The sequence below is a fragment of the Micropterus dolomieu genome, linkage group LG18 (assembly GCF_021292245.1).
Source record: "Micropterus dolomieu isolate WLL.071019.BEF.003 ecotype Adirondacks linkage group LG18, ASM2129224v1, whole genome shotgun sequence".
Lineage (NCBI taxonomy): Eukaryota > Metazoa > Chordata > Actinopteri > Centrarchiformes > Centrarchidae > Micropterus > Micropterus dolomieu.
This window is the reverse complement of record NC_060167.1, coordinates 24,671,666-24,692,298: the sequence shown is the minus strand read 5'-3', so window position 1 is coordinate 24,692,298 and position 20,633 is coordinate 24,671,666. Positions and strand designations below refer to the sequence as shown.

The 20,633-nt window shown below is 45.1% G+C and overlaps 1 protein-coding gene across 1 annotated transcript in view; it reads left to right on the top strand.

Moving 5' to 3' along the window:
• Nucleotides 1-147: 147 nt before the first annotated feature.
• The window catches only part of rassf5 (Ras association domain family member 5), a 26,195-nt gene continuing 5,709 nt past the window's right edge, over nucleotides 148-20,633 (top strand). Inside the window, exons 1-2 of the mRNA XM_046075476.1 lie at nucleotides 148-1,041; nucleotides 13,533-13,666. Coding sequence (XP_045931432.1) covers nucleotides 267-1,041; nucleotides 13,533-13,666 — 909 coding nt within the window. The 5' untranslated portion in view covers nucleotides 148-266. The remainder of the gene's footprint in view (nucleotides 1,042-13,532; nucleotides 13,667-20,633) is intronic.

The window sequence follows — 20,633 nt, the reverse complement described above, 5'->3', positions numbered from 1 at the left end:
TGCTATAATCGAGTGAATCAGTGTTTAATAAATCGTTAGTGTGAAATCAAAAATACAGCATGAGCCTGGGATTATGCGCGCGCTCACGTGGCATTAAAAGGGGCGCGCTTGCGGCGTTTAAAGCCGTCGGATCCCTTGCGTCACTACTACACGCTTGTCGCAGGCGTGAGTTGAGTTTACATTCAGGGCACGGAGTAAAAACGCTCACTAGTAGGCCTACACACTCCAGACAGCCAAACACACACGCATTACAGGGGGACGGGGTAATGGCGTCTGTCAGTGTGGTGGGGCAGCACCCGGGTCCGCACAGGCTGGACTCGGAACAGCAGCTCCTTCTCTTCAAACTGCCCGGCGGGAAGAAAATCTCCAGGAAATCGTCCTGGGAGAAGATGTTGTTCAGGAGAGGCTCGGGAAGCGGCGGGAGGTGCGGGTCGGTCACTTCTGAAGGGGAGCCGGGAACTCATCCCTTGTCTCCGGGACCAGCGGGGGAAAGGACGATGAGAGGAGAACTGATGCCCGGTGAAAGATGCGGAGCTCCGGCTGCGCCACGTAGCCCGGATCAGGACAGAGAGATGGGCAGCACGGACTGCGACAGGCGCACCGCAGCCGGGACTCGAGAAAGTCAAACCGGGCACAACATCAACTGTGACTCAAACCATAACACAGGTGGTCGGAGGAGGACTTCGCTCAAGAGGTCTGGCGGATCGGTTACGAATGGACACAGCGGAGCGCATCGGGACGCGCCACACGGGAGACGAGACGCCCGGAGCATAGACAACATTTCCTCATCCTCCGAGCCAGCACAAGAAGAGACAGGCGGTCTCCCGCTGCCGCGCCTGACACAGGGCAGGACTGGAGTCGTCAGGCTGGCCCGCACCGAGCCTCTCCGTATGGAGGCCTGGTCCATCTTTCCCCGGGAGATGGACCCCCGGGTGAAGACCGAAAGGGGTGAAGGACACAGGTTCGAGGCCAAGCCAGTTACGCGGGACTGGTGTGATGCCTGTAGTTGTCAGATCACTGCACAGGCACTCAAGTGTCAAAGTAAGTAACGTCAGGTGTAGTCCTTCAAATCATGTATTCATTTGTCTTGAGGGTATTTCTGTGCATGCCCAGTGGGAGTGAGTGAGTGCTGGCATGCACCTTCCTTCTTGTAGCCTTCACTGGTAGATTATCTAATGAAAGGCACAAGTAGCCAGGTGCTAAATTCTTCCATGCTGATGGCTCCGCGTCATAATTATGTCCCATAGGCTACTTCTTAATCCAGTGTCTGCCAGCTCCTCACAGATTCTTCATTTGTGATTGCGCTTTCTGGTTTATGCCAGTCTATTTTCTATAGTCAACCTATACTACAGGTGTTCTCAGAAGATTATTACTCTGACTAAATTAAGACTGAATGCTTGTAGCAGTAGTAACAAAACAGCTAACACAATGAGTCATCAGAAAGTTTAAGTGAAAACTAATATGTACACACCTATTTTCAGTCCTGCTACAGCTATGTTGGTGAATGCAGGGGGGTTTAATTTATTGGCCTGTACCTTGTTTGTGGCTAACTATTATTTATGAAGGGCACAAGCTGGGTGGTAAACTCTTCCATGATCATTGTGCCTTTTGTGAGTGAGCCAGTATGACAGGGAAGGACATTTCCAGGCATTTTGCTCCAATAGACAAAGCCAAAAACCTTCTATGGAAAGCCCATTATCTTGTCCTTCCAGCTTTGCCTCCCGGAGTTCTTCTCACCCTGTGGTTTTCAGCCATGGCTCAAAGAGCGAGGGAAGGATTTAATTTAGAAGTCATGCTTTGGTGTAATCCAAAAACACATAGGAAATGTCTGTAAAGGTCACACTGGACTGTGAGTGTGCATGAACAGATGTCTTTTGGTGTTTTAGACTGACAGTGGAAGCCACATTCTTCATTGATTGTGTATTGGAGTGCCTATTTAAGGCCATTTAAAACTTTTTAAATTCATTGTGCCTGATATCTCTGGAGTCACATCCCTGACTGTACTGCTGAGAGCAACTCAGGCGCTGATGACATCACTCCCACCTGCCCCGCTCTGGGACACAGAGAGATTGGGCCAAGCCAATTTGACCTGGCACTGTGGATATTTGTTTAACTGTGTGTGTGTGTGTGTGTAGTGGCTTTTCTGTGCACATACAGTACTGCCCCTTGCATGGTGTAACTGTGTGTGTGTGTGTGTGTGTGTGTGTGTGAGTTCATGCGGATGCTGAGTTGGCATTGTGTCAGCGTCACATGGAGGCTGCGGCTGCAGAGCAGTGTGAGATAAAGCGATTGAAGAAGGGATTGAAAGGGAGGGAAGAAAGGGACAGATAAAGAACGTACCAGCTGAAATAGAGGAACAGAGCCAAGGGGAACAAGGAAGGGAAAGGATGACAAGTTACAAAAGTTAGTGGAAAGAGTCAGAGGAGAGGTGGAAGGAGGGAGGAAGGGTGATAGGAATAGAGGCGGAGAGCTAGAACAAGAGTGATGGGGAGGAAAGGGAGCCAGTGCGTGTGAGGGAAGGGGAAAAGAGCGAGAGTTTGTCCAGCACTGCAGAGCTGTCTGATTTAGTGTGCTATCAGCACGAGATCAGTGAAGCGAGAGCAGAGATTACTGGAGCACTATACACACACACATACACACACAGAGTCATGAGTTACTTTACAACCCAAGAACTTCACTGAGTTTTTTGTCCTCTCTCTTCAGTCTCTCTATGCATCAAGCCAATTAGCTGTAGCTCAGCTCTCCTCTAGAACTTTTCCGCTCTCTTTTCTCAGAAAACATCAGAGGTGAGTGCGGCGTACAGTCATGGGGGTCACCAGGGCATTTATGACAAGCAATACAAATTTGGGCATTTCAGGGTATTTCTGTGGGGAGTAACTCAACCAAAACTGCCAAAATAGAAACGGCACGCACGCACAAACACACACACATTCTCTCCTTTCAACTACACCCAGCAAATGACAGGGGGTAGAGAGAGGAAGGCCTTGCAACCATAAACAACCATCATTCTGTGTCTTTGTCTTGTTGTCGCTGCCTCTGTCTGTCTCTAATTTATCAGCTTCCCTGAATCTGTGCTGGCTTTGTTGTGTATGAAGCTTACAGAAACAGCTATGCAGCCCTTTCTCCCCTGGGACAGCCGAGAGCTTGCAGGGACTGTTGATGTGGCCTTGCCCTACAGTGGAATCTGTCAATCTAGCCAGAGCTCCAAGTCTCATAGTCTGCCTGTCTGACGTTGTGGAGTCTTCTGAACCATGGCTGGCTTTTCTAAACTCATTATTGCTTCGGTTGGGAGTTCCAAAAGTCATTTAAACACACATATACAGTATAAATACACACACAGAAAGAACAATAAATACTATGCTTTTGAAATAATAACTGTATGGAGATGTGAGTGATACACATAGGTGCAACAGTTATTTTAAATCTGTACTGTAGATTAGGCTTGTGCGCTGTCAGTGGCTGTTGATTATCATGAACTGATTTGTCATGTTGTGCCGTTGGTCAGGGAAGGGAGGAAGGAGGAGGGGAGCGGGAACGGCAGCCTCCTTAATCCCAGCTCTGGGTGTCTCCTGCCTGAGATTATGTGTCGGGGATGGAGAGGTTGGGATTACAGACTGGCAGACAGAATCAGATTAATATTTAATTAGGGAACCATGCTGTTGTGGCACAAATGCTCTGACACGGTGGGTTTGGTCCTCTCCTCTCCTCTCCTCAATCTCTGTCTTGCACCTCTTAATGTACATACACTATTTCTAATTGCCATTTAAACCTCATTGGGGAAGCCATCCCAAATTAACATCTAAGCAGCAGATGACACACTAATGTGATTTAAGGACATTTTAAAGTGTTTATAAATATAGTCATCAACACCTTTGAACGATTTAAACCCACCTGAATGATTTGTATGTGTTTAAACAGTTAATAAATACCTTTTAACGACATATTTGTTCATGTTTAGTCAAATATCATTATAAAGGAATAGAGCTATGTAACACTGTTCATAAGCAAGTCATTGATGCTTCATAGAAGGAGTTATAATTGTTGACAAATGTCAAAAATGTATTTGCTTTCAACTGCATTAGTGTTGTAAAACAATAACAGTGTTTATATACTGCTTATAAATGCAAAAATAGGATTAAAAAGGTGTGTCACCTAAAAAAGCAACAATATGTCAAAAAGTGACCCTCCCCCAAAAAATAAGTAAATAAAATGCATTTAAAATTATTTAAAACTAAAGAAAAATCAAAGGATCTTTGGCATTTTGCTTGATTAATGATTAACGATTAATGGATTATCAAGATAGCTTGGTTTTGTGTCGTTAGACTAATCAATTATTCAGCTAATTTAGTACTAAAAACGATAAGATTGTTCAAAGTGGCCATGTTAGCATGAATTTGTACCCACTGTATAACTACTTGTTATTGGTTCTGCAAGTTAGCCTGTATATCTCTGCTCCTTGTACGACGAGGTGAATGCTCCAGAGATCAGAGCTCCTCCAAACACGATTTCACAACAAGAAAAAGCATTCATCTGTCAACATTTAAATAAAGCCCCGCTAGTAGTATTTGTGCTTAAATATTTGCAAGCAGAGCGGAAATGGTTGTTGTTACAGTACATCTACATCAGCAGATGTGGGTCGTGTGCTGGTCACTGCAGAGACAGGGAGGCATGCTGGCATCGACACATGGCTGCCTGAAAGCCCCCCACCCCATTTGCCACAGACCTACACAGTAACCCTCCCAGTGTATTCTTAATGCCCCATGGCATTCCTGATCTCTCCCTAGAGGATGTATGTTTTCCTTAAACTCCATCTCTTTCTTATATCACCTCTTCCCCTGGTCTACACAATACAGATCTTGTCTTAGGTCCCCCTATGGCTGTTTCACATTGGTCCTCTCAAAGCTCCATTCACAGCAGAAGAAGAAAACATAGGAGGAGGGTTGTGTTAAATGGCTCATAACCTTCTTGTCCTGACATACCACTGCTGCCACTGTGCCAGAGCTGTGTTGAATATAGTTTTAACTAGACTCCAGCCAAAACAGTCTTTTAGATCATATGTCTTAAATTGAAAGCAAACAGAATATAAAAACAAGGCTGCATTAAATATTAAAGGAAGCAATGCTAACACATGTTCATCATTTTACTACCTCGCACTTGTATTGTACTGTATTTTTCTTCATTATCAGTTAGGTTTTCTTGTTCAGTTTCTTAGAAACAGCTGCCCAGCCACCCACTGCTTAACATCATTTAACCTTGAAGTGACAAGATCGGGCATGCAGATAAGGGTTTTACTTTTGCAGAAAGACCTGCATAGTGTTTTGTGCTCTCCTCTCTGTGCATGGCTGCACTGCTGTATGTATGGCAGAACAGTGGGGATTTTCAACCAGGCTATATTTAGGTCGCCCTTGGTGGATAGTGATAGGAGGACTGCGGAGGAAGAGGTGGTTAGGCCAGAAAGGACAGGACAAAGACTTTCTTAAGCACATGCTAGCTGAGGGCAAAGTTGGGATTTAGGATTTTTTTAAAAACATACCAACGTCCTACTGTGAGCTGCAGTGAAAAAAGAGGTGACATCAGAGCATCACCTTCTCATGGCATTGCTCGTGATTATGTCATACACATACGTGAGTAAAATTGGTGAGCACATCCTGTTCCTCCAAACTCATCAGCTGTGGAAGTAGGGCAGAAGAACTCCCAGTTGCTCTCTTTCACAATGCATATTAATAAACGGCGGACTGCGCATCACCTCATCCCACACGTACACACACTTGAGGTGATGCATGTCCTTCGCACTGACAAGATGTCACTGTTGTGGGGCTGGTCAGGATGCCTGACTCACTTCCCCTCAGCACAGGCTGTAGGGTTTCACACCCTTCAAGGAGACAGAAAAGGGGGTGAAGAGGGGAGGTAGTGTTGGTAACTACCTCTGCAGTGGTCTGTGACATTTCTGCTCAATGGAATGGAGATCCCACCATGTTCTCTACTACTGAATCAAGTGTGTACCGTCAGCCGCTGAGGGAACGTAAAGTAGAAAGGCTCCTGTTGCTGGAAAGAGGGGAATAGTTAAGCCAGGATTGAAAGGGGGGTCTCTGTCTCTTTAAGCTGGCTGTTTGTTACTGCAGAGTGTGTGGGTGCTGCAGTAGAGGCAGGGAGAGGGAGAGGGAGAGAGAGGATGAGGGAGCATTCATAACAAACGTTAAAGAGGAACAAGTAGTACGGCAAAGATTCGGGGCTCATGTTTGCACGCTGAGGTGTGAGGAGGACCAGGTGCAGACCAGAGGAGAAAAGTGTGACGCAAGCCGGGAGGTGAGAGCATTAGGGAGTGTGTGAGGAGTACAGGTGGAGGGGTGGCAGAGCGAGTGGAGAGGGGGCTGTTTATTCGGAGCGTGGCACCAGTGGCAGAGTGGCTACGCTGGGATGGCAGAGGGGGGAACTGGGGGGGCTGGCGCTGGGGCAGTCCTCAGAGGGACAGGGGTGGCCGAGGGCAGGACCGGAGGGCCAGCGAGGGCTACGCGCACAGGACGGTGCCTGCCGGATGGTGCCACCATGCTCCATCCATGGCACAGATAGCACCTTTCGTCCCAGGGCAGGAGGAAGCGAAGAAGGAGGCAGCGGTGGGGGTCGGGTCAGGGGGAGTTGAAGGTGTCAGGGTGGGCAGAGCGTTTCTCGGCCAGGTGTCACTGCATCTGGAGGAGGTCGGGGGCGATTCGGAAGGGGAGGCTGGCAGCGCTTGCTTCGGACAGGTGTCACGCCGGCTGGGGCGGTTCCTGAAGAGGCTGCCCAAGTCTCGCTCCTGGAGTGACGGCCTGCGGATCCTCCGACGATCATCCTCTAATGGATCTCTGCTCTCCACCTCAGGTAACAACTGGGAATTGAGACTTACAAGTGAATCCCGATCAGGCGGCAAGTCTTTTAGGGGAAAAAAAGGGAAAGATGATGAGTAGACAGGTTGAGTCGGGTTGGCCTCATAGGCCCGCCGTGGGCCAAAATATTTGGGTATTGTGTGCATCAGTCTATCTGTGAACTGCAATGCCCTCAAGCCCTGTTACTCTTTGTCTACACCCCCCGCCCCCTCTATCAGCTCATCTATCCCCCTCGCTTTTGTGTAAGAGTACGTAGTGTTTGTGTGTAAGATCGTGTGTGAACAGTGAGGACGCAGGCTGCAGATTGATTGCAAACGGTAAAATAGTCCAGTAAACAGGTCAGATGAAAGCGGTTGGATCTACAGTTTATTCTTGCTCCAGACACACACAAACGCAGAAAACCTACACAGTTTCAAACTGTCGAGAAAATCCTACTTAAATGGATTGTCATATTGACTTTCATATTTGTAGCAGGAATTTGAGATAAGAGTGAGCCTGCTGGAGGCTGCATGGTATCGATTTTTCCCATGTTTTCTCTAAATAGAGGACTGGCTAATGCAGTTTTTGGGGATGGGGATGGAACACATAATGTAACATTAGCACAAAGTGTGGCTGGGGTAAAAGGAGACAGGCAGCAAAACGGCCGGGTGCTGCAGACTTACTGATTTATTCACAGGAAGAGACTGACCGCTGAATAAAAAAAAAATATGTTACTTCAGCTCTTTTGTGGTGTGTGTGTGTGTGTGTGTGTGTGTGTGTGTGTGTGTGTGTGTGTGTGTGCCCTCTTGTGTAAACCTGATAAGACCCTGACCAAACATGACTCAGAGAGCTGCTCATCAAGAGCTCACCACTCCACCTGAGTGACGTCATGCTGCAGCCTCTGAAGCTTCAGCAACAGCATGAGCTGCCGCAGACAGATAATGGGTATTTTTAGATGGTGTTCCCTGTAAGGAAACCCAGTTAATCCTTTTAAGAATAAACTGGCCCAAACCAGATTCTCACTTCCTCTTTCATTCCTTCTTCTATCTATTATTATCATCAAGTCCTAATCTTGAATGATGCTGCCTGGAAATTCCTCTAAAATTCTCTAAATTGCTATATACACATATATATATATATGTATATGTGTATGTATATAAAAAGAGAGAGAGAGAGAGGTTGAAGGGGAAAATGTGTTACACAAACTTGGGCCTTGGAGTTTGAAAAGTGGGATCTGGATGGATGTGGGATTTTGGAGCTGCTTTGATTTTGACCAATCTTTAATGTGTCTTTCGTGAGTCCTCCGACTTCATGGAAGTGCAAAACTTAATCCTTTGAGTACCCCTTGAATACAATAATTTTGTGTTATTAAGTTTTCGTTTTACACATTAGACAAGTTGTGTCTGATCAAATACACAGTAGACATTTTACTGCACTGAACATCAGTGTGATTTAACTTTAGGGCCGCAAGTAATTATTATTTTTGTTATCGATTAATCTGCTGGTTATTTTCATGATTATTCGATTAATCATTTTCAGTTAAAAAATTTCCACAATTTTCCAGAGCCCAAAGTGGCTTCTTCAAATTGCTTCTTTTGTCCAACCAACTGTTCAAAACCCCAAAGACTCTTCATTTACTATCATAAATGACAAAGAATAGCAGCAAATCCTCACAATGTTTAACATTTTTGCAGAAAAAAATGACTTTTTATATTACTTTTTTATTTTTCTTTCAATCGCCTAATCGATAAATCGACTAATTGTTGCAGCTCTATTGAGCGTAAAGGTTCATTCTTGACCTTGGAAATAGTACTTTGTCAAAAATAAATATCTTCTTATTTGATTTCCCCTGGAGCTATCAGCCAGGTTTTGTGGCCTCTCTCAGATTCTCTTAGCCGTCTGAAGAGCATTTCAATGGTATGATCACATATAATCCCTAAAACATAGAAGCTCTGTGATGATGTGACCTTCAGCCTCAGAAACCCTTTTAAGCACTCAGCTGCATCCATTTGCAGCTCACTGGACAGAGTACGCCTTTAAAAAACAAACACAAAAAGAAGCCTGATTCCTTGTTTGCTTGGTTAACTCAGGGAGCATCTGTAGCCTGACAGATGGAGGAACTTGAGGGAGATAAAGAATGTCAGTATCAAATATGAAAGAACACACACACACACAGATGTCAAGGTGAACAGAGACAGATTTTATTTAGGTTAGGATAGATTTTGTTTGGTCAAGTCTGGAAGGTCTGCATTTGAACTGTGTATATCCTGGAAGCCTAAAGAGTGACCGTGTTTAAGTGAGAATCTGTGTGATATTTTGCTTTATAATGATGAAATGACGGATGAAATGCAGTAGTATGAGTAGCTTGGTTTGTGTGTGTGTGAGCCACACAGCAGGAGAACATAAATAACTGCTCCAAATGAGCTATGATGGGATCAGACTGGCTAAAACCCCCTTAAGACCCCAAAGCTGCTCTTAATTCCCTCGTAAGACCTACAGTGCTCCCTTTAGGTTCATTAGTGACCGTGTTGATATCCTCGCCCCTACATTATAGCTGTACCTTACCCCTATTAACCCCTCCCTCCTCACCCAGACAAGGAGTAAATACAGTATGATCCTCCCTCTGTCTCTATCTGGTGCCATACAGACATCCTCCATGACCTGCTAATCTGGTGTTTTTACGGTCCACTTGTCTGTCCCACACCCACTGTCTCACAGACAAAGAAATAACAACCACCCACATCTCATATCTTCAAAAAAGAGACCGGAGGCGACGCAGAATTGGGGAATTTCTGGCTTCCAAGAACTATGGGAGTGAAAAGAGAACAAACTATAGGAGATAGAAAAGAGAAACGCGACCGTGGGAATTATTCTCTCAGCAGCCTCCACCAAGACAACCTGAACATCCTCTTTTGAGAAAAGACTTGTCATCATCTAACACACTTCAATCGACGCTCCTCCTTTCCTGTCAATGTTATCGACCCCAAAGTGCAGCAGCGCAAGTTAACACAGCCACAACATATAGATCTTTACATACTGTACATCTAAGCTCCCTCGTCTTATTCCGCTGCACTGATGGAGTTTTCCTAGTGCTGCCTCTTTCTCCTCCTCAGCATCGTCCCACTCTGTCTGGAGGCAGTGTCTGTTTAAAAGCAGTCAGACTGGGATGATGGGATGAGAGACGTACATGAAGGCTTTTTTCCTTGATTTTGTATGGAACTTAAGAATCGAAAGCAAATGCAGGGATTAAAAGGTAGTTTCCATACTGATAAATATGGAAGTTCGATGGAACAAATGCAAGAAACCTGTACCAATGAATGAATCTGTGCTTGTGCAGAATCCAGTTATAGGGGCTCTTCCAACGAAACCTGTTGTGGCTTTCCGTAATTGGACACAACTTCTCCTAAAAATCCTGCAGACAGGGAATGCAGCCCTGCTGTATTTTAGTGAAACCAAGTTCCCCATTTGATGGACTGTGCAACAATGTACTTTCCACAGAAGAGCAAAAGGGAAACCCCTACAAGTCCTGACATGGAGTCCAGAGGGGAGTTTTGTCTCAGGCGTTAAATCAACTCTCACAACATCACTCAAAATAGTCCTTTTTGCTGAGGCCCCTCCCCTTCTCTTGCTTTCACTTTCATTCACAATTCTCTGCGACTGTGCCTGTGTCAGCACGCCTGCATGACCTTCGGAGCCCTGCGGGGTTACTGGATCACTGCTGCAGTTTCTCCACCTGCTCATTAGCACTCACATGTGTATGGTACAGCATCCCAGCACCAGACCTGCACAAGCCTAGTGTGCATGCATTCCAGAAAAGACCTGGATTCAGTCCTTGAATCCAGCGGATGATGAACCTTTGAACCTTTTACTGGAACACTTATTCTAAATTAAACCTAATCCTATAACTTAATTTAACTTAAGTCCAAGCCCTGGGGGTTGTTTTAAGATCAAACTTGTTTTAAGATCAAACTTGTTTTTTGTTGTCAGTTTTGCATGAGGCAGCAAAATGCTGATTTCCTTGTGTGTATTACAAGTATACAGTACACTATATGTGTGTGAGTGAGAGAAAGTGCGTCGTATCAGTGTGGAAATAATCTGGATCCTAGATGAAGTGTGACTTGCTGACAGTGGTGTATCTTACTCCCATTGTTTTTGCAGTTCGCCCAGCAGTAATTCCTGTCTTCTAAATCTGTTATCAGGAGAAAGACCAAGGGCAGGGTCTTCTGTAGCCAACAAAAACACTGATTTCTGTCTCAAGAATGACAGCAGAGGAAGTTTAAAGGTGTCCGGTGGAGGTTTTGACCACTAGTAGTGATATGGAGCATTGTTTTAAAAGTAGGGCTAATTTTCTTTGTACTTTTTACGTGCACATACACGATACAAAGTGAACACATAAAGCATTTTGGTGAGTAACACTGCATGTAAACAAAGCGTTGCTATTTATTTACAAAAATCTCCACAGGGCCTCTTTTAGGGAAACATCTGACATTTTGGGAAATATGGTCATTTGTTTCTTTGCCGCGAGTTAGATGAGAAAATCAATACCACTCCCGTGTTTGTATGGTGAATGTGAAGCTCCTGCCAGCGGCTGGCTAGCTTAGCTTCGACTGGAAACAGCTGGCCTGGGTCTGTCCAAAGACAAAATTAATCTACCAGCCCCTCTAAATGATGATTTGTCGTTTTATGGCTAGCCAAGCTAGCTCTTGCCCGTTGTTTCTAGTCTTTGTGCTAAGCTAAGTTAGCCAGCTTCTTTATGCTTACTGTACAGCATAATTCCCCCCAAAAATTACTTTTCTACGGCCGAATATGGAAGTAGAGGCACAGTGTGCACTCCAGAGTGAGGGTGGATGGAGTAAATGAAGGAAAGCTGGACAGGAAAGGAGTTTCTCTCTTCCCGTCCCCTGTGTGCTTCCTTTCTTTCTCTCTTTCCGCGGTGACCTCTAAACTGTCATGAGCCGAGAATCCCTTATCTGAACTCTTTCCTCGACACATCCTTCCTGTCAGCAAGGCATTGCAGCCCTTCCCTATCACTCTCTCTACCTGCCAACCTGTCTCCGTCACACACACACACACACACACACACACACACACATATACACATACTTACCTCTATCTCCCTCTCTTAATGCAGCGACCTCTAAGCTGTCATGAGCAAAGTATCCTTTATCTAAACTGAACTTTATCTTTGTTAGACATACCCCTCCTGTCAGTAAGCCCTGTCCTGCACCCACATTACTCTGTCTCTTGTTTGTCCCTGCTTCAATAATCAGGCCTACTATTTTCCATGCCAGTGCAAAATACATGGTGAAAATACCTGCAATTCCAAGGAATGAAAGTAAATGTTGTTGGTGATTAATCTGAGGTTTATAGCTAATTAAAAAACCCTCCACACACAGCCTTTTTACCGGTGACCTTATGTAAGTAGAGCTCCTTTCTTGTTGCCATGGTTACGGTGCTGATGCTGAGTGTAAGAGACGCAGTGGTGTCCCTCTCCTTAGCACGATACAGACAGAGCCACTAATATCAGTACACAGAAAACCAACCAGGCTTGGCTCAGCTCAGTCATTCTGCCCTGACTGCAGCAACAAAGAGGTGTACCGGAAAACAATGTGTTGATTTGAAGCTGTTTTCCAAACAGAACATTGTTGAAACAGGTGTATGTTTTTATTCAATCTGGGTGATCTCATGTCACCTACTGTACAGGGTTTTATTTTAGAAGCCGTCCTGCCCCAGGAAAAAAAAAAAAAAAAGGATGACTCAGAGTTTCCCCCCAAACTGCGGTCCTCTCTTTGCCCATGCGGCTTTAAAATCTCTCTTTTCTTTAGCATGGATTATCTCACCAACAGAGGAGAAGTTGGTTGTGAGGCTCTGCGTCTCAGTGGAAAAGCCTCTGGCCACAATAAAGTCCCCAAGGCATAAACAAGCCGAGGCGGTCGTATAAAAATTAAAGAACAGTGGAGTATTTTCGGGAAGTTTTGGGGGAAGTACCTACATCTATTCTTTTCTAGCTGAGCAGTAAGATGTGAGATGACCATATCAGGGCTGCTATACTGGTATACAGTCTGTTGGCCTTGAATGTGTAAAAGGACTGTGTTCATCCATTGTTGCCATACAGTATTAAATTATGTATTATGATCTTTGCTGGGCCTTGTACACTATGTCTATTATAAACTGTGTCTGCACCAGAAGATTGCTTGTGACACTAAGTGCTTGCTGCCATCTGATGGGTAAATGAGAAGTATAGAAGTTTATTTCAAAGGTGTAATTAGTAGGTTAAGTTGGAAGATTTTAACAGGTTATTGCTGGGCTAATGTACATACTATAATATTAAGTTGATAGGTGTGTCCTGTGTGTGCAGATCTCTAAAATGATTATTCAGTCTACACACAAACATGTATTTTCAGTTATGTTCTGTTAATACTGCAGTCCGGCACCTTGTAGGTGTGTGACTGGCATCAGCCACTAGATGGAGCTAATTTTCTGTGTAAAGGGATTTTTTCTATGACTACCGGGATACATCTTTGATTACTTCATCCTCATGGTAAACTCACACACTTGCAGGTGACTAATCAGCAATACACTCTCTACCATAACATGCCACAGATGAGTATACAGTGTTTCCGTTCAGCCTCAGTTCTTTCCTACTGCATGCGCTCTTGTCTCTGATTGGTGTGTTTTTGTGTTCATCAGACTGCAGCTACACCTGTCACCTGGAGTGTGAGAACCAGGTCCAGCTGGACTGCAACCAGAGGGACAGAGAGACAGAAGAGACTCCGTCTCCCAGAAACCACTCCTCCTCCTCCTCCACAGCCCCTCAACACAAGGCGAGCATTTCAAGTACAACAAAAAAAAGTGTTACTTAGTAGGCACTGCTGTAACATTTAGTGAGTTGAACTCTTTACATGTGTTATTTTGCAGAGGAGTACGTGAGTCACGATTGGGTAATGGCAGGATTCATTCAGAGGCATCTCTCTAAGCCTACACTTTTACATAACCATCCTCCTCTTTAACGGCATGCTGTCCCTCTTCCCCCTCCTCCTCCTCCTCCTCCTCCTCCTCCTCCTCCTCCTCCTCCTCCTCCTCCTCCTCCTCCTCCTCCTCCACGGTTGTCTGCTTTTGAATTTATTTATATATGCGCTCATTTGCTTTTTTTTGGTTACAGAATGTTCCCAGGGCAGACCATGCTACGTCACCAAAGCATCCAAAGTACCTTCCTCTCTCCTTCACCTGCTCTCATGTCCTCCCACAGTTTAAGTCATCTCTCCCCTGTAGTATGGGTTTAATTTATTAAATCATTGATCAATGTCTTTGCTTCCTGGGCTTCTCTTAGATGAATGCACACTGATTAGGTTATCACTGTCCTCTGTAGGGGCCTCTATAATGACACAGCTGTGTTAGTGAAACCTAAGCCCAGATGTTTGGCATGCTAGTGGAAAATATCTAGTTATCCACTGGTTCCATATTTTGTATCATTTCATACTGTACGAGCCGCAGGCTATCCAGTGAAACAGTAATTATGTAAAATTCAAAATAGCGCTTCACCCACTCATTGTGTAAGCACATGTGTGAGTACAAGAACCTGAGAGAGTGTGAGCCCGCATGCTGCTCCTGGCATCCCAGCCTCAGTCACCCACGCGATGTGGTCCATGCACACACTCACACATGTCATGCACAAGGAAAAAGCTGGATAACCCCACAGGCCTGCTGCAGAATGTTGGCAGCGTCTCTGCGCCCTGAAGTCAGATAACACAAAATTAGACCCCTGGTTGTGTGCCAGGTAGTACTCCACTTCTAGAGAGCGTGAACAAATACACACAATCATGCTACCCAGAAAACATGTTGATGGAAATAGCGAGAATTGGAGCGAGCGAACGAGCGGGGGGATAAATCGAGTGCATTTCACCAAATGTCAAGCAGCAACTGCTAAAACTACAGTTCAGGCTGTTTATCCAAAAACCTGCTCATTTCTTTCAATATTCTACATCTACTGAAGAAAATAATGCCATACCATTTTTATGTAGAGCCATTTTAGCTCAACCACTGCTAGTTATTCTTTCTGAGTTTAATGACTGTGTAGTAAAAGATAATGAGCTCAAAGTCAGAATTAAGTGAGCGTTGATGATGTCTGTGAACACTGTGACTAAGGACTGTCCCTCTCCACACTCTTGTTTGGTTCATAGAGTACACTAGTACTGCAGACAAGAGGAGATATGACAGTTCATTTCCTGCAGTCCTCTTTCTCCCCTTTTGCTCTGTTTTATAGCTCTGTGTGTGTGTGTGTGTGTGTGTGTGTGTGTGTGTGTGTGTGTGTGTGTGTGGTTGTGTTTTATTTCCCTTCTATCTTTACAGGTCCTTATTTTGTGTGCATCAGCAGAAATTTTACCCCTAAGAAGCACATACATGCAGCACACTGACCAGCCTTTATCGACTAGATGCCAGCAGCAGTGTCATTCAGTGTGTGTGTGTGTGTGTGCGTGCTGCCTTGCCTCTTAGTGATTGCACTAAGAGGAGCAGAGCTGCAGGTAATCGGTCTTCGACTGACTCAAACCTGACAGAACGACACCCGATGAAAGGGCGACACACTGCCCCTGCATGCCGCAGCCCTCCGGCAGCATATAGGTTTACCCAATAATCATATCTGAGTAGATCTAAAAATCATTTCACACACACACAGAAACAACATGTGCAGACAGAAACGCATACGCATCAGTCTCAGCAGTGTGACAGGGGCATTAGCTGCTCTTTGACAAGGGGGTCACTGCCAGAGTCAGAGGGCAGATCGTGAGGTCAGCGTGAGGTTAGAGGTGACCATAATCTCCATCCTGTGGGAAATCATTCATTATTTTCTTAATCTCACATTTAGCGCTATGAGTGAGCCCTCCCCTCCACCAAGAAACCAGCCATGGCAGTGCAACTGTGGAGGTTATGTTTTTTTTTTTTGTCTGGTCCATGTCTGTCACCGATTGGTTTGGGTGTCGAAACATAAGCCCTTATTCATGTCATGGTCATACATAAAAGCCACACACTTACAGTGGTTGCAGAATCACAGTAGAAGAGCAGCCATCTTCCCCAGCCTCTCTGCTGCTTCCTGTCACTGCTGCTCTTGCGTATGTAAAACAGGAGCTGCTGTGACGGTTCATATCTCTCACTCATCAGCATTTCGCTTTCTACTTTCCCATGCCTCTCTCTCTATATATCTCTCTCTCTCTGTCTCTGTCTCTCTGTCTCTCTGTCTCTCTGAAAGAGGAAGTGGCCATGCTCTGCAGGGTGCAGTCGCTTGCAGGAAGAGAGAGAGAGAATGAGAGAGGAGGGAGAAGGGGGAGGGTGCTTGCAGGATGATAACACACTCGACCACAGATGGTTGAGCAAGGCTGCAAGAGAGTGAGGGAGCAAACTGGGTGCAAAGACCGGCAGAGAGAGAGAGAGAGAGAGAGAGGAGAAGAGAGGGAGGGAGAGAGTAAGAAAGAGAGAGAGTCTGTGGGAGGCATCCATCTCTGTGGTAGTATTGCCAGAGCAGCTGAGAGACCAGAAGAGGGGAGGCAGCACAGGCTCTGTGAACGCCAAGAGATCTTCTGCCGTTGTTTACTCTGGACCCCAGGGATGGATGGATGCTCGCACACAATTTATTGAGCTGTCCTTTGTTTGTTCACAGCGGGTCGTTACAGAGACACAGCGCAGGAAAGACAGCAGGATGTGGTATTGCTTGCATGCCTATATGAGTGTTTGTTTTGCGGGCATAACAGGAGCTCTCAGGTGAGCAGGCTTAACTTGAAACCAACCTGTAAACTGACTCCGTGACACCAGCGTGTGCCTGCATGTGAGGCCGTTACATACCGTGTATGAGTGTCTACATGTGTGTATGTTTAGCTGCAAATGACCAGGTGCATATACTGTACGGTGTGCTAGTGTTTGTGACACCGGCATCAGAGCATACACACACACACACACACACACACACGTAAGGAGGAAGTGACACGTCTGTGCTCGTTCTCGGATTTCCTGGTCCCCTCTCCGGTGGCACGCAAAGCGCCGAATCTGAGCTGAGTTCACCTGTCTCGCCCTCGCAGGTGGGATTTAAACTCTCTGGATGCATCAACAGAGGAGCGCTGACTTTTTCTGGATGAGTAAAGAACAGCTAGATGCGCGTATACTCTGATTGTGGCTAAGTGTGAATAGACCAGCACTTCCTCAAGCTGTCAGCGTGTTGCTCTGGTGCTGCGCTGGTGCCGGAGGCCATTTCTGGACCTCTCCATGACTGTGAATACAGTACTGACTCCATCCATGACCAGCAGTAACAGCATGAGCAGCGGGTACTGCAGCCTGGATGATGACAGTGAAGACTTCACTTTCTTCACAGCCAAGACCACGTTCTTCCGCCAGCCCAAGCGTGCAGCTAAGGTACAGAATCAGGACAACACTCCCTCTGGTAGATGAATTTGTAAGAGGAAAACCAACTCAGATGGGTAGGATGGCTGTTTTTTTTGTTAGGTTGAGCAACAAACTACCATTTATTTATATATAAAAAAATCCAACCAAAAAGCAGAAGTGCAGAGAGGAAGTAGTGGTGTTTGTACATGCTGAAGTAGGCCTCTAGGTGTGTGTGAATGTATGTGAGCGTGTAGGAAGGGGTTACTGTCATACATCTGTTGTGTAACATTGATCCGCCGGCCTGTTAGCCTTGTGCATCAACCTTGGTGCCTTATGACAGCTAATATGTCATGTCAGCGACTAGCATAGATTTAGCATCATAGTCTGAAAACGCTGTTTGGAGAGACTCACCGCTGTGTGTTTTTCATCTCAGCGGCCGATAGAGGTAATGGGTTTGCTGTGGCATATTCTCTACAGCATGTGGGAGAGGTTTCCTTAGAAACCAAGCTGATACTTTTGCACTACAAGGAGTGTGTGTGTGTGTGTGCGTGTGTGTGTGGGGGGGGGGGCACATTTTTCTAGTTACCATAGCAACTCATGGTTTTGTTGGCAGCCTGTACTTCCTGACATTTGTTTTTGGTCTACTGTACCTTTGATTACTTCACACACATAACCGTGTCATATACGGTAACCACGCTACATACAGTATTAGATGCACAGCAGGTGTTGCTTGTTTGTCGTTGGGGCTCGTCCCATGATGCACAGTAAGCGTCCACCACTTTTCTATAGCAAAAGAGGGAGAGAGAAGTGTGACAGGTAGAAAGGCGTTTCTGTTTGCACATAAAGCCTGGTGAGGAAATTCTTGAAACTGCACAGGCATTTGCATTCATGTAAAACATGCTCAGCCCTCTTCTGGCTGCCCTTGTCTTGGCCGTGCCTTTGGTGTCTGACGTGGAGAAGGTATAATCTCTGAATAATTGACGAGCTGTGTTGTCCGCTTGTGGAGTTAGGGTTGCTGATGTACTGAGACAGAAGGGTATTGGGGTTAGCTTGTCTGGGCTTTCAGCGCAGAAGCTGCCAGCTGATGAAGCCTGGTTTGTCTGGCACTACACACCGAAAGAGAAATGGTCTCACGTGTAGTAGAGCTGCACAGTCAGCTGTAGAACATAGGAGGGATGAGCTGCAACCTTGCAGAAAGTGTCCTGTTTCGTCCTGTTATTAAGGAGATATGCAAATACATGTGTGGCATCATTTGAATATAGACATTATCATGGAGTTTGTGTATAGGGAAATGAAAATGTGTCAGTGTGTTAAGTCTTTTTCCATGCATGTGTGCGTTTATGTACGAAGACACACAGGAAGGTACTTACTTTCATCAACAGTGCAGGAGGAGTTCAGATCCTCTTTACTTTATGAATTATTTCCAGAGCTGAGCCTTTTGCTCCGCCAACCAGCCTTTGTGTGTGTGTGTGTGTGTGTGTGTGTGTGTGTGTGTGTGTGTGTGTGTGTGTGTGTGTGTGTGTGTGTGTGTGTGTGTGTGTGCGTGCGTGCGTGCGTGCGTGCGTGCGTGCGTGCGTGCGTGCGTGCGTGCGTGCGTGCGTGCGTGCGTGCGTTACACTGTGATGAGCAGGGTTTATGGATAGTTTTTTCTGGTTGGCTTTTTGATGCTGTGAAAATGAGGATATGAGGTAAATCGCTGTTGGTGATTATCAACACTATTCAATGCAGCAAATGCAGTACCTTCAGTACTTAAGTATTTACAGTATCTCATACACAGCAGGCAACACTGGGGGGAAACAAATACTGCCTGTGTGTGTAGAGGTGGACGTAATACAGAACATATTATGTAACTGCACTGTATTAAGTACAATTATGAAGTACCGCCACCTAAAAGAGTATTTCTAATTTTGCCAACACTCCACTACATTTCAGATGTATTTGATGTTTTTACTCCATTTTATTTTAGTTTTAAGGAGTAGTTAGTTATGTCACCGATAAAAAACTGTACATACAAAACATACTATACTATAAACTTTAAAATATGATGCATAGCTATGCATTACAATGCTATAAAAAAGTAGTTAGATTGGCACCACTGGGCCCAGAGACAGTATCAAAATACAATAAATATTTGATGTTTCATTCTCCATACTGAGTAAAAGTACTTTTGATACTGAAGTATGTTTTGCTGCTCGTGCCCTAGTGAAAGTTTGAACACAGAAGCTGTACTTGTAATCTTGAATTTGTACAATGTGGTGTGCAAATTTTTAATAAGGAAAAGGTCAGAGCATTTTCACCATTGTGTATATATATGTGTGTGTGTGTGTGCACTTGTATGTGTGTGTGTGTACTGTTGGCAGTGCTGGCACCTGGCGGCCTCTGAGCTGTGAAATTGAATCAGTATGTGTGTTCTCGATCGTGCTTTTACTCCTTGACACTCGACGCGGTAATGGTGCTCAGCTAACACATGCTGTTATCTGTGTGTGTGTGTATGTGTGTGTGTGTGTGTGTGTGTGTGCATGCGTGCATGGTGTGCATGTTCACGTAATATCATTGTTGAACTCTGTCCACATACTTTGCCCTATTATTTGAGTATTGTTCTGACAGCAGTCGCCACGTCCTCAATCTTTGCCAGCTGTAACAGATCCTAGAGTCTAGTGTTACCCGAAGATCATGATGTCAATCGCATACACACACAACTGAAAATGTCGAGGGTCAGGTTATACACATGCACAGGTTTGGTACATGATTTAATTCTGACTACTTTGCAGCAGTCGTATGACCTCTCTTGTCTGATCTCATCAGAGTGATAGCATCAACACTTATCATGTCACCCTGGGGGGGGGGTTGTATCTGTATCTGTGACGTGTGTAAATGTCTGTATGACCCTTATGTAACAGTCCTAGATATCTTACACACTTAAGCTGCTTTACATCTGAATCACTAATCATTAAACTGGATTAAATGCTATGGACCTGTCACCTGTAATATTGTTAGTATCAGACAAGTCACTCAGTAGGCACACTTGCTGCCAGAGGCTTGTGGTTTCTGGGTAGGATTCACCTTTAGTTGTCGTATTTGATCACCTGTGTCATCAGGTATTGTTTACCCAGAGGCGCCACGCCTAGCAGTGTGTTTGTAGAGTCAAAATAACAACCTATAAAAGCACAAAATGCAGCAAAACCTGATAGCTTGGTGAGAGTTGACCAGTTTAGACATTAAATCAAAAAATCAGATCACGATCAGATAACTTACTATGTTTCCACAAGAGGTGAACTTGATGGAGGGGAAAATTGTGAAAAAACACCCCACGCACACAGAGGCCATTATGCTTCTCATGTTTATGAATGTTGTATTACCTTGCATCATTTAGTATCACTCATTTTACACTAACCATCTTAAACTGAGCTCTGGAACCCCGTT